Source organism: Ursus arctos, unplaced genomic scaffold, assembly GCF_023065955.2.
Source record: "Ursus arctos isolate Adak ecotype North America unplaced genomic scaffold, UrsArc2.0 scaffold_31, whole genome shotgun sequence".
In the NCBI taxonomy this organism is placed as follows: domain Eukaryota; kingdom Metazoa; phylum Chordata; class Mammalia; order Carnivora; family Ursidae; genus Ursus; species Ursus arctos.
Genome location: NW_026622997.1, coordinates 2,861,041 through 2,874,953, shown reverse-complemented (window position 1 = coordinate 2,874,953; position 13,913 = coordinate 2,861,041). Strand labels below are relative to the sequence as shown.

Below are 13,913 nucleotides of genomic sequence, written 5' to 3'. Positions count from 1 at the left end.
GAGGGGATAGGACTTCTTATGTTTTTCGCACTTCAGCTGAGTTATACCACCTGCTGCATACTTGAAATACTCCCCACAAATTCTTGGGTGTTTGCCTGAGTGATGGATTACAATGTTACCACATCTGGGAGATACTCTCTGACCAGCAAAAGTAAAATGGCGCCCTTCTACCCCATTCTTAACTGATTCTGTTCATTCTTCTTCATTACACTTAGCAAAACTGACATGAATTTGTGTATTGTTTGTTTCCTCTTCCCATTCTCCAGACAGTAAGCTCCACTTGGTAGGGTTAGTCTTTTTTGCTGCTGACTCGCTAATGCCTAAGGCTGTTCCAGGCACACAGTGGGCTCTCAATGAGGATGTGCAGCAATCAGAACTAATTAAAGTACCCGTATATCTACAACAACAGGAATACAGACCAGAGCTGAGTTGTTGTGATGGCTTAGTACAATGACCCCATTTGTGAGTCTCACTTTCCCCATCTATAGAACAGAAATAAGAATAGTATACTACATTTTAGAATTATTTTAAGGAGTGAGATAATTCATGCAAAGCTCTTAAATCAGTCCTGGATACTTTGTAAGCACTTAACAATTGTTAGCAAGTATTACATTTTCCTTAGTTTGAATTAAAATGAAAATCAGAGTAGTCTATTCTCTTCCAGTCAAAAACTCAAGGAAGAAAGTATAAGCCTTTGAACTACTTGAATGCCAAGTAGTTGAATCCTCAAGAAGGATAGCTAGAAGGATAGCTTTTGGAACAAAGATCATATTGTTTAGGAATATCTCTTGACTGAGCATGATTTGATTCATTATGTGTTCATGCTAAAGTTGACTGAAGTGTTGGTAATACTGAAAGAGAGTTATTATATGAGCACATACATGTAAAAACAACCATCTGTCATGTACACCAAATATTAATGCTGATGGCAAAATGGCGCCTAATGAACCCCTTTTACTTCTTCAATTAGGGGAGAAATATGAATGCAGAGAAGAAATTAATGCAAATAATAAATGAATCAGCTCATAGAAGTTATGAAGTATAAAAGTGATCTGAGAATGATTGATTAATGTGAATATTCTGCCCAAATCCAACCCATCCTGGTTTACTATACATTGATTCATCAGGAGAGCCTTAGCTAAGTGAAGAGCCTAAACAGTGTTTTAGCATTTTCATTTTATTTTTTGCTTTTATTATAAAAATAGAATTTACCTCCTTACAGGCCCAGCGACTGGGAATTCATTATTTACCATGGAGTACCTTTGATGGAAAAGACTAAATGGGGGCAAAACATCTGTAAATTAGATGTTATGATTAATAAAATCTGAGGCGATGGAATTCTGCATTGTTGATTCAAATCCTTCTCCTAGATCTCGCCTTTCTAGACATACAACCTATTTTCCACTTATACTCTGGCATCGAAGTCTGAGCGGGTAAGGCCTAAGCCCTGTTCTGGCTTTGGTAACGATCTTGAAGGTAGAACAGCTCGGTTTAGCTCAGCTGACATTTGAGGAATCACCTCCAGCATCTGAATTAAAGAAAACACAATACTTCAAAGCAGTCCCAAACTTCAGCGTGCACCAAAATCACCTGAAGTGTTTTTAAAGCGCGGATTGCTGGGCCCCACCTCACAGATTCTGATGCACTGGATCTCGAGCAGGATCCGATTATTTGCATTTCTCTATTATCCAAGTGCTGCTGATGCTGCTGGTCCCGGGACTCCCACCAGAGAACTGTGCTTTCAACCAGAAGACGGGATTTCCTTGAAATACTAGCGCCAAACAGCAACACAATTACACTCAGGTTTGAACTGCAAAGTCCTAAAACTTGGCAGCCGGCTCACGCCACCCTCCGCGACCCTGCGGCCAGGGAAGCCCCGCCCCCTCACCCCGGTCTCCTGGCCACGCCCTCCACGCCGGCGACCTCGGTGGCCCGTCCTGCCACGCCCTCCACGCCGCCGTCTCATTGGGCCGTTCCGCGCACACGTCCCTCCCACTGCCCCAACGAGCCTCACGTCACGTTACGTTCTGCCGGCTCCACCGTGCGACCGCGCGTCTTCTTTCTTCTTCCCGTTGCGTTCGCCGGGGCGGTTCCCGTGGCGCCCCCTGCTGGTGCGCAGGCCCCAGTGACCCGGCCTCGCGGAGCTGCGTCTGGACCTTCGCCATGAGGCCCTGGGCGTCCCCGGAGAAGAACGCAGAGCCGAGCGCTGTGCCCGCGGAGCAGCTGGGCGGCGGTGTCCCCGGTGTCCCTCCTGTCGGGCTGTGGGCGAGGCGGTCCTGTGCCTGCTCTGCTGCGGCCGAGGGCCCCTTAACATTGCCTCCGCGGGACAGTTGGCTTGCACAACCCCTGCTCGCTGCCCTCAGATTTCTAGGGAATTTCGTGTGTGCGTACGTATGTGTGAATAGTTATTTCCTACTCGGTAACTTTTTCTACTTCATATTCACGGGCACGCAGCCCTTCGTCCAGTAGGCACAGCCCCAGGCCCCGGGGTAATTTTTGAGGCGCTTCAAATTTTTAATGTGTTCTGAAGTCAGAAGATAAGTATCAACTTAGAGGCTGACCGAAACGCTCTAATATATAATGTTCATAAATTAACCTTCATGTAATTCTAATAATGCTATTAATTGTTATTATTTTAATGGAGGAAGAGGCTCAAGAAGTCAGAAGTCCCTAGGTCCACAAAAAAACCTTGAAGCCTTGGGAGCAGGTAACACACAATCCTTCCCAGTTGTTTTTATTTACCTTAAAAATATCTTTGTCGTTGTACAAATATCCAGCTACATTTCCAAGTTCTTTTCAGATGTGAATCGTGTAATCCTCATAACACACCTGTGAACTATTATTCCAATTGCCCGCATATATATTGAGTCATCTCAGTCTTAAAATTATACTTACCCAATGTCATACCGTTAGTAAGCGGCAGAGGGGATTCTGTTCTGACCCAGGCAGGGTAGGTCCAGTACGCTAAAGACATCTCTCGGTAACCATACGCAATTAGTTCAAATGACAGTAGGTGACGTTTAGACCAAACTCTAGTCGGGCTACTCTGAACCCTCTTCGCAACTTCTAAACACTTGAACAAACATTAAAACAGTTTTAACAGATCAAGGCTATATCCCTAGGATGACCCTAGCCTCTCTTAAAGGCTTGTGCTAAATCAAAACCCACCATTCTTTACTTGTTTTTTCTTTTTCTCTCTCCTTTTTCTTTCTTTTCTTTCTTTTTTAGAATCGTCTTCACTATTTTTGCTCATGATGTTACCAAATGTTACCAATGTTACCAAAAATCCAGTGCATTTTTGTGGCATCAAAAACTAGTTTATTTGGGAATTTATGAACATTTTAGCATGTTGAGTCATCACAAAACATAAACAGTACAGTGTAGGTCTGTCTCTTTACTGAAATCAATCCTATCCTTCAGTGACATTTTATAGTTTATTCGTATAGATTTGGAATTTTTTTTCTTGGACTTAGAATCCTTAGAATATGAAGTACTGTTGTGAATGATGTCTGGTTTTCCTACTTCCAGCGAGGGTATTGCTAATGTATGCAAAGGCCATGAATGTTGTGTGGTGATCATATGTCCACTAACCCTATAGCTCAAATTGTTCGTAGAGTCTTGTGGATTTCTTAAATGACATTATTTTCAAAAAATAAAGATAACAGCTTTTTCCTTATTGAATTTTTCTCTATCCTTATTTATACTTCCCCTTGTCTCATGGTGCTGTCCAGGTCTTGGTGCCATGTGGAATGGGAGTAGGACCACAGACCTTTTGTCTTTTATTTTTTTTCTTTTCAGGAATCCTAAAATTGTGCCATTATATGTTATGCTCACTGTAGCTACGCCTTATAAAATAAGCAGCTACTCCCTCCTGTTCTGGTTTGTTGAAAACGTTTACGATGAGAGAGTGTTATATTCTAGCAAATAATTCCTCAGTATCTATGGAGATGACCACAGTTTTACACTATTAATATCTTACACTGGCAGATTTATGATGTGAAAATTTTCTACCATTCTTGGAATAAACTCTGCACAATATACTATTATTTGTTAAATAATATGGCTTCTTGGTTTCCATTTGCTTGCTTTTTAAATAGAGCTTTTCTTAAAATGAATGTTCATAGGTAAGACAAAACTATAATTTTCTGTCTTTTTTCGTATTGTTCCTGTTCAGTTCTGATAATAGGTTATAGATTTTCAAAAGAAAAAAGGGAAGAGCTCTATTTCCTACTGAAACAGCTTTTGTAAAATTGGGATTATTGATTACTTCAATTTCACTTTAACCTGTAAGACCCAGCTGTGCTTGGCATCATTTGGTTTGGAAGGCATAGAAGAGATTTTTTTTTAAACTGTCCATCCTATTCCTTATGATCATAATAATACTTACCTTGTTCATCACTTAATATTTTTTCTTGAAAATTATCTTTTTCTTTTTAGTATCTTTTTTTTTTTCCATTTGTAAAACTTATTCATAGCATTCTCATGTTTCTTAATACCTCCTTTTTGGCAGTGACAGTCCCTTCTTTATTCCTATATCTATCCCTCTACCTCCCCACCCCCCCCCACCCCACATGCACACACACTTTTTTTTTTTCCTAATTAGTTTTGCTAGAGGCTTGTCTATTAGGTTTTTCAAAGAACAAGCTTTTGGTTTATAAATCATCCCCAGTTTTTCTATTAATTTTTCTTTTTAAATTTTAAAATTGACATATTGAAAATAATGTCAATGTAAAAATCCATGGGAATTTATAAATAAACAGTTAGATCTAATAAGAGCTCAACAGGGTTGGTGGGTATGTGAGTACCACATAACAATTCATGACCTTCCTATACATGAGCAATGACCTATCTGGAATTGAAATAGAAAAGCCAGACATCATTCACAACAGTACAACAGATTCTAAAGATTCTAAGTTCAGTTCTCAATCTACTCCCATTTTTATACTAGCTTTTTTAGTTGAATATCTAGTTTACATATCTTTGGTGTTTCTTGTTCCTTAACATATGCATTTGATATTATATATTTCCCTTTTAGTTCCACTACAAATACATTCTACAAGTTTTGTATGTATTATTCTTATACATATTTATCTCAAAATATTACATAGCTTCCCTTGTGATATCCATTCTAATCCATGTGTTTAGAACTGTGCTTTTAGTTTCCAAGCATTTGAGAAGATTGTTTCGTTTTTACTTTTTTTTCTTAACAACATAGTGATTTGACAAGTCTATACATTATGCTATGTTTACTTCAAGTGTAGCTACCATCTGCCACCGTATAATGCTACTACATTACAGTACCACTGGCTATATTCCCTGTGCTGTACCTTTCATCCGCCTGACTTACCTATTGCACAACCCGAAGCCTGTTTCTCCCCCTCCCCTTTACCCATTTTGCCCATCCCCCCACTTTTCTCCCCTCTGGCAAACATCAGTTTGTTCTCTGTATTTATGGGTCTGTTCCTGCTTTTTTGTTTCATTGTTTGTACATTTGCTATGTTGTTTAGATTCGCATATAAGTGAAATCATATGATATTTGTCTTTTTCTGTCTGGTTTATTTCACTTAGCATAATACCCCCTAGGTCCATGCATCCATCATATTGTCACAAATGGCAAGATCTCATTCTTCTTTACGGCTAATATTATGTTCTATATATGGACACACTCCACACACACACACACACACACACACACACACACATGTATATACACACTCCACATCTTCTTCATCCATTCGTCTATTGATGGACACTTAGGTTGCTTCCATACCTTGGCTACTGTAAATAATGCTAAAATAAATATAAGGGTGTATACATCTTTTCTAATCAGTATTTTTGTTTTCTTGGCTAAATAGTAGTGAAATTACTATACCATATAGTATTTCTATTTTTCAGTTTTTGAGGAAACTCCATGCTGTTTTTCACAGTGGCTGTAACAATTTACATTCCCACCAACAGAGCATGAGGTTCATTCTTCTCCACATCTTCAGCACCAGTTATTTTCCTTTTTTATTTTAGGCATTCTGACAGGTGTAAGGCAATATCTCATTCTGGTTTTGATTTGCATTTCCCTGATCATTAGTGATTTGAGCATCTTTTCACGTGTCTGTTGTCCATTTGTATGTCTCTTATGGAAAATGTCTATACCTGTCATCTGCCCATTTTCAATCTTATTTTTATTATTGGTGTTGAGTTGTATAAGTTCTTTATATAATTTGGATATTAACACTTTATCAGACATACCATTTGCAAGTATCTTCTCCCATTCAACAGGTTGCCTTTTCATTCTGTTGTTGGTTACCTTCTCTGTGCGAGAGCCTTTTATTTAGGTATAGTCCCAATAGTTTATTTTTATTTTTGTTTTCCTGACCTGAGGAAGCATGTCTAGAAAAATGTTGCTAAGACAAGCAGAGATTGTCAAAGAGATTACTGCCTATGATTTCTTCTAAGAGTTTTAAGGTTTCAGGTCTCACATTTAGGTCTATAATCCATTTTGAGTTTATTTTGGTATATGGTGTAAGAAAGTGGTCCCCTTTCATTCTTTTGTATGTAGCTCCCCAGTTTTCCCAGCATCATTCATTGAAGAGTCATTTTCCCATTGTTTATTCTTGCCTCCTTTTCTTAGATTAATTGACCATAAAAGTTTGGTTTATTTCTGAGCTCTTTATCCAGTTCCATTGATCTATTTTTGTGCCAAGACCACACTGTTTTGATTATAGCTTTGTAGTATTTCTTGAAATCTGAAATTTTGATACTTCCAGCTTTGTGCTTCTTTCTCAAGAATGCTTTGGCTATTTGAGGTCTTTTGTGGTTCCACACAAATTTTGAGATTGTTTATCCTAGTTCTGTGAAAAATACTGTTAGTACTTTGTCAAGAATTGCAGTGACTCCATAGATTGCTTTGACTAGTATGGACATTTAAACAATATTAATGCCTCCAATCCATGAACATGGAATGTATTTCCATTTGTGTGTGTCATCTTCAATTTCCTGCATCAGTGATTTATAGTTTTTAGAGTATAGGTCTTTCACCTCCTTGGTTAAGTCTATTCATTGGTATTTCTATTACATACTTTCTTTAATGATGTCCATTCTAATCCATGTATTTAAAAGTGTGCTCTTAGTTTCCAAGCATATGAGAAAACCGTTTTATTTTTACTATCTTTTAAAAAGTCCTTTCTATTGCTCTTTAGTTAGATTATGATAAAAGAGCACAGTGTATGTGAAACTGATTTTTTGGTATGTATTGTTACTGTTTCTGAAGCCAGTGTTGAAAATTTGAATTTAAGTGTGTACTTTGAAAAACTCAGATATTCTCTATGTGTTAAGTGAAAGAATCACAGATTGATGAACTTAATTCATCGTGGTATTCAATCTTCCATAACCATAAGCATTTTCCTTGGTTATTATATGAATTTCTGAAAGTAGTGTATTAAAAGCTTGCCCTACAATTGTAAACTTGGAGTTCTTCTACTAATTCTGGAAGTTACTGCCATACATAGTGGCTATGTGGTCAGGTGCCTCAAGGCCCTAAGTATTACACCTTATCAGTGGATATTTGGGTTTTTATTGTGGAGTACAGCTCTTTTTCAGTTTTAGAAGTTCTCTTTTGTAATTTTTTTAATACGCCTGATTTTGATTGTCTCTTGCTCCTTGACCGATTATTTCATTTTTGTTTCCTTAAACTTTCAGTAAATATTTTATAGTCTCTATCTGATAACTTCAGTATCTGAAATTCTTTGTCTGAGGGAGACGAGGAGGAAACCTGACTCTTCAAAGTGTTTTCCTCCTAGATTAGGTCACATTTATTATGAGTTTATATTTGGACACCCCAAATTCCTAGGAGGTGCCTGACATGTAATATGTGCTCAAGAAAAAATTTCTGAATTAAAAAATAAATCTATATACAGAACTTGGGTTCAAGATGCTTCCCTCCTGAAGGGGTTTAAGTTTGCCTTCCGGAGGCCCTAGAGGGCGCACAAATCCACAGCACTCTAATTTTAGGATGCTTTCCAGGGAAACTCTAGGCTCTAAGTAGGTCTGTGGTGAAATCCTTGTGGCAAATTTCCTCTGCCCTCCTCCACAGAGCCCTGCAGAGACCAACAGGTTTTCTTGTTAGGGATCCTTGCGATTCTCTCCGCCCCCTCAAGCTTGTGTTTTCTCAAAGAGCCCTGGCTCTATGCTAGGTGTTCCAGTTCAGCTGAAAGGCCTAGAATCCTCTTTTCCCCAAGAGGCTGCCATTAATTGACAAAGTGCAGAATCTTAATGACATTTGTACCCAGGGAACCCAATCTGGTATGTTTATTAGTCAGGCTTCAGCTCCTAGGGGTTTATTGTTCTGGAAGATTCGGGGAGTTTTCCTTGGCTTCTTGTTTGTTTGCAGTTTATCAAGTCCTTAGCTATTTCGTTTCAGGGCGGCTTTCCAGAATATCTTGTTGTCCACATTGGAACCAAAAGTCCTGACAGTGTACCTCCCTATCCCCACTAACACTTGGAGCCTTAAAATTTGTTTAATATTAATATTGCTATACTTGCTGTTGCCCTCATCCTCATTTTCTCTTTATTATTATTTTTTAAATCCATGCGTGATTTTTTTCAGGCTCAAATAAGATAATTTTTATCATGAAAATATAAAATATTGTACATATTCCAGAACACTAACATAATGCTTTTCTGAGAAAGGCAAAGGAAAACTTGTAAAACTTCCATGAGACCACAATCATATAGCGAAACAACTAAAAAATATTACATGTAAGTTAATATCTACCATTATTTTGGAGTTACATTTTATGTAAACCTAAAAAAAAAAAATCACTCTTCTGGGATCTGGAGAGAATTTTTATGGGGAATAAGTCCACCAGAGAAATCCACTTATTTAAAAGCATACATGTCAATTTTGCTTTTAATCTAGTGGTCTGTGGCCCAAGTAATGCCTCATTGTCAAATGATCACCGCCTCAGAGGGGTTTAGAACAATTGGGACTCAGGAGCCCTATGGGGACAATTTTCATGTTATCCAACATATATTTCTATCATAATATTTATATTTCAGTAATTTCATTTCAGATTACATTAAAATAAAATGAAGCGTATTTAATATTTTTACATTTTTAATTTCTTTTTTAAACTTCAGAACCAGCAAGATTTAAATGAGATGTCATTGATTGTAACTGATAATATTGACCTTTATCTGAGACTTGTCGATCTTGGAAAACAGCAATGGTTAGAGGAATACCCCTGAACCTTTGTGCTCCAAAACAACTTACTGCAAGGAACCACATTTTCCCCTTACGACTTAGATAACATTCAAGGACGAACTTTGTGTTTCCCTATGACAAGGCCAGACACAGACCCTCAAATTCCCATTCTTTGCCTCATAAAGAGTTTGCTGAACTGCTTGTCCTCCCCATTCACTAATCAGAACAATACGCCTGTCCACAAAACCTCAGTGACATTTTCCCATCCCCCAGGACCCTGAGCTTTGACCCACCTTCGGCCTCCTAAGGGTCCCTCCTGAGAACTGGCTAGCCTCAGGGTAAAACATTCCCTGATTTGCTCTCTGATCTCACATTCTCTATCAAGGCACTTTTTCAACCCACCTTCTTATACTTGGGTTCTTTCTAGTCTTGTTTACTCTTCCCTATCAAGAAAATCCCTTTTGCTTAACCTTGCAGAAGTTTGCAGATCTGATGCAATGGTCACCATTTCCCTATTTCAGTTACCCCTTTCACCCATCAGTAATCCTTTCCCCAAAAGTCTTTCCTTACAAAATTTCCATCTTTTTTCAACACAACTCTTGGATTATTTTGTTTGCATTATATGCTGTTTGTGTTTCATTAAATTCATGTAGGCGTGGAATGAAGATGGCAGTTTGAGTCAATCCTTACTACTTTTCAATATCATAGAGGCCAAGCTTATCTGTTCAGGTTCACACATTTAATTTAGTGGCTTGGTCCATGAGTCGCATGATTTAAATCCTGTAAACCCAATGGTTACACTTGTGGGGCAAATGGTCCAGAGCTATTGACTTGCTGCTCTTATTTTGTTATTCACCTTTGTCCTGAATTGGAAATAAATCAGACCACAAAGGTCTTGTGTTTCCAGGAAATGTGTCAAAAACGACCACATATTTGTAGAAAGAGACGCCCTTTTCAGAGTGAAATCTTATGGGGAAGAAGAAATTTGAGTAAAGTTAGAGAAATCATCATTCCTAAAATGATCGCATATTGTAGATGACGCTACAGCTTTGGCTCTCAGTCTGCGGCTTTCAACTTTACCCATAATGAAAATATATATAAAATTTTCAAATAGTAAGTTAATAAAGAGGTAGAATTGGTGTTGCAGGATTTTTTTCTCCTTCAGTGCCCATGGTTCTTGTTCACACAGCTTCGAAGAGGTAGACCAGACAGAGTGGTGGGCAGCAAAGCAAGGTTTACTGAAGGATCCAAAGTGATAGTACAAAGCTCCTGAGGAGGGAGGCCACCCGAAGGGGTTGCCATGGGAGTTTCTAAGTCTAGGGGGTTTTATGTTGGCCGGCTGTCTGATTGACCCTCCCTGCGCCTGTCATCCCATCAGATTTTTGTCACCTATCTATTGTATGGGAAAGGGTGTAGGGCTTCTTCCAGGGTGGGGTAAAATTCTTTTTTTTTTTTTTAAGATTTTATTTATTTATTTGACAGGGACAGCCAGCAGAGAGGGAACACAAGCAGGGGGAGTGGGAGAGGAAGAAGCAGGGTCCTAGTGGAGGAGCCTGATGTGGGGCTCGATCCCAGAACGCTGGGATCATGCCCTGAGCCAAAGGCAGACGCTTAACGACTGTGCCACCCAGGCACCCCAGGGTAAAATCCTTTTAAGGGTGGTTTCGTCTTAGGAAGGGTCTGTGCCCGCCTTCCAATTATCCCTCATCATTGGTAAGACTAACTCAAACTAACAAGTAAAACTAATGTCAAAGCTAAGCTGATAAATAACAAGTGATCCTAGACAAAGAATTGACAAGGGTGAATGTTTTTTAAAAATATGGGAAAGAAAAGGAAATCTAGTAATATATGGCCGTTTGTGCCCTTTGTTTTATGGGGCCACTCCACGTGGGTGAAGATACAAGCAACCATATGGACAGCTCCCTGGAATAGTGCTTCCCACACTGTACTGTGTGCCCAGATTACCTGGGGATTTGGTTAAGATTCTATCTGATTTGTAGTTCTGGGGTGGAGCTCCCACATCACTTGTTGCTGGTGGTTCAGTGACCATAATGTGAGTAGCCAGGCCTCACTGGAAAAAAAAAACACATACAACTGATTAAATTAACTGGAGACCAAGGGTCAATGGGAAATGAGACTATTCCAGGATCCAGGCCAGCAAAGGAAAGTGCGGCTATAATTAAGAAAACTCAAGGGTTGCCTGGATGGCTTAGTCAGTTAAGCATCTGACTCTTGAATTCGGCTCAGGTCAAGATCTCAGGGTCTTGAGATCCAGCCCTGGGTGGGGCTCTGCACTCAGCACGGAGTCCACTTGAGATTTTCTCCCTCCATCTCCCTTTGCCTGTTACCCCGCTCTCTCCCTCAATAAATAAGTCTTTCAAAAAAAAAACACAATTCAAGAATATCTCAGAGGAAGTACTGTATAAAAAAGGTAGCATTGGAACAACTGGGCAGTGGCAAGGATAGTAACAAAGCATGTTTAAAAGTTTGCAGCTCTAAAGAGAATCCAAGTGCTCACGAACTAACTTCAGGGGCTGAAAAAGAAATAGCTAAAGATATCTAATCATTAGAAAGAGGAGGTAAACTTGTTTTTTTAATTGTACAAAGTCTCAATCTCTGCTACTTTAGATACGGACCTTAAAAGGCTAAGGATGTTTTGTGACCTGACTTGTGCATGGCATCAACCATGTTTCTTACTCTCTGGTTTCTGGGAGGAACCAACCAGACATCTGACGGTGGGGGGATAAATGAGACTAAAGTATTTATTCTGCTTGGTTCCCCTCCTACAAAACTGGGCAGAGACTGCCTTTCTCTCACAAAAGCCACAGCTCCTGTTGGGCAGCCATCTCCTATACTCACTGCACTCTTCAAAGCCTACTCTTGCCTCTTCTGAACTGGGAGTAGCAGCACAGAGTCCTCCACCATTCCTTGGTGATATCCCTTAACCCTGCTCACAACATTGTAAATAGTCCCTTTATTGTTTACTTGTCTTCAGTAATGCTGAGGCAGACGGGGAGCTGAGGGCTTCCTTCAAGAAAGGACTCGCTGGTCAACTGGAAGGTCTGTGGTTATCCAGTAGCCTCCAGGGATGAGCTTCTTCAGAGTCCAGTTCAGGGGTCCACCTGAGGTCACTCTGGTCTTAGAACACCTCCTGTTCTATCACTGAGCAAGCAGTAGTCAGGACTTGGTCATTTCCCCTCAATTCAGAACTTTTCTGATGGACAGTGTGTCTAGAGTTCCCAGATGGGCCCAGTGCGATTTCATCACATCTCTCTCCCTGGTCTGGAACCCAGATTCAAATGTAAAGATACAGCTTTTCCAGCAGCTGTACAAGGGACTTGCAAACCGAGACGTGACCTAGACCTGAGCGTGGCCTCTTTGGCAATTCAAAACACAAGGGAGAGAAACTTTTAGTTTCTAAAATTAATCACCGAAGTAATCTGAAATGTTAATAAAGTAACCTGAACTTGTTACAAGAAGGTTAACTGAAGAAATCGCCCTACAGGGCGGAAAACTGTTCTCAGGACATAACCAATGGGAGAGTAGAACTCGAGCCAATCATAAGCCTGCAGGCCGCACCAATAGTCGACGAATCAACGGCCGCAAAACGCATTCCTCATTTGCATAACGTTGGCTACAAATAGGCAGGATCCTGACGCTGACTTCATTTTCTGTTCTGTCAGAAAAAAGCGGAGTCAGGATGCCTGAGCTAGCGAAGTCCGCGCCCGCCCCGAAGAAGGGCTCTAAAAAGGCGGTGACCAAGGCGCAGAAGAAGGACGGCAAGAAGCGCAAGCGCAGCCGCAAAGAGAGCTACTCGGTGTACGTGTACAAGGTGCTGAAGCAGGTGCACCCCGACACCGGCATCTCGTCCAAGGCCATGGGCATCATGAACTCGTTCGTCAACGACATCTTCGAGCGCATCGCGGGCGAGGCGTCGCGCCTGGCGCATTACAACAAGCGCTCGACCATCACGTCCAGGGAGATCCAGACGGCCGTGCGCCTGCTGCTGCCCGGGGAGCTGGCCAAGCACGCCGTGTCCGAGGGCACCAAGGCCGTCACCAAGTACACCAGCTCCAAGTGAGTGCGTTCCGAGGCACAATCAACCCCAAAGGCTCTTTTCAGAGCCACATATTTTCACCAGCAGAGCTACGCACTGGCATGCGCTGTAGTCTTAGTTTACGTTCGCTTGGGTCAATGGGAACAACTTCACACGATCGCCTGTCACCCGTTGTCGGGGGATGGGGTCGCTGCCTGTGGCTGTGAAAGCTGTCGCTTGTATGTACAGAGGGCCCCGGCTGCGTAAACGAGCGCGCACCGAAACGGCTAGCGCTCACTCCCCAGCCCGTGGAGCTGATGATCGGCTTCTTAACAGTACCCGGGCGCGGTGGCTGCTGGCGCCACGTTTCGAAGCTTCTAAACCGGCCAGGGGACCTCCGGCCTCCGCTTTTTTCAAGTGTCACCCTGCAGGGTGTTCGCAGCCTCAATGACATTTGAAAAACCCGCCGTCGGAAGGCGGGACTTCCTCTTCCGGTGCTGCCGGGCTCGCGCCCGGGTTCTTTGTGTGGCTTGGGTTCCTCGCTTCTCCCTCCCCCGCCTGCTCCCCGGGGCTTTTCGAGTCCTGGCTGAGCGTGTTACAGGTCTTTAAAGTGAGCAGTGGGCGGCTGCAGCTCTCCAGGAAGGACACTAAGGTGCTTACCAGTTTTTAGTCGGGCTTCGC

At 41.2% G+C, this 13,913-nt stretch overlaps 1 protein-coding gene across 1 annotated transcript; it reads left to right on the top strand.

Moving 5' to 3' along the window:
• The first annotated feature begins 12,865 nt into the window (after positions 1 to 12,865).
• Positions 12,866 to 13,320, top strand: LOC125283540 (histone H2B type 1-L). Its single transcript, XM_048225555.2, has one exon. It carries the CDS (start codon positions 12,897 to 12,899, stop codon positions 13,275 to 13,277), a length of 381 nt encoding a protein of 126 aa, XP_048081512.1. The 5' UTR covers positions 12,866 to 12,896; the 3' UTR covers positions 13,278 to 13,320.
• Positions 13,321 to 13,913: the final 593 nt, after the last annotated feature.

What these genes read in the sequence shown, in the direction of transcription:
- LOC125283540 (XM_048225555.2), top strand. Translation starts at nt 12,897, where the DNA reads ATGCCTGAGCTAGCGAAGTCCGCGCCCGCCCCGAAGAAGGGCTCTAAA.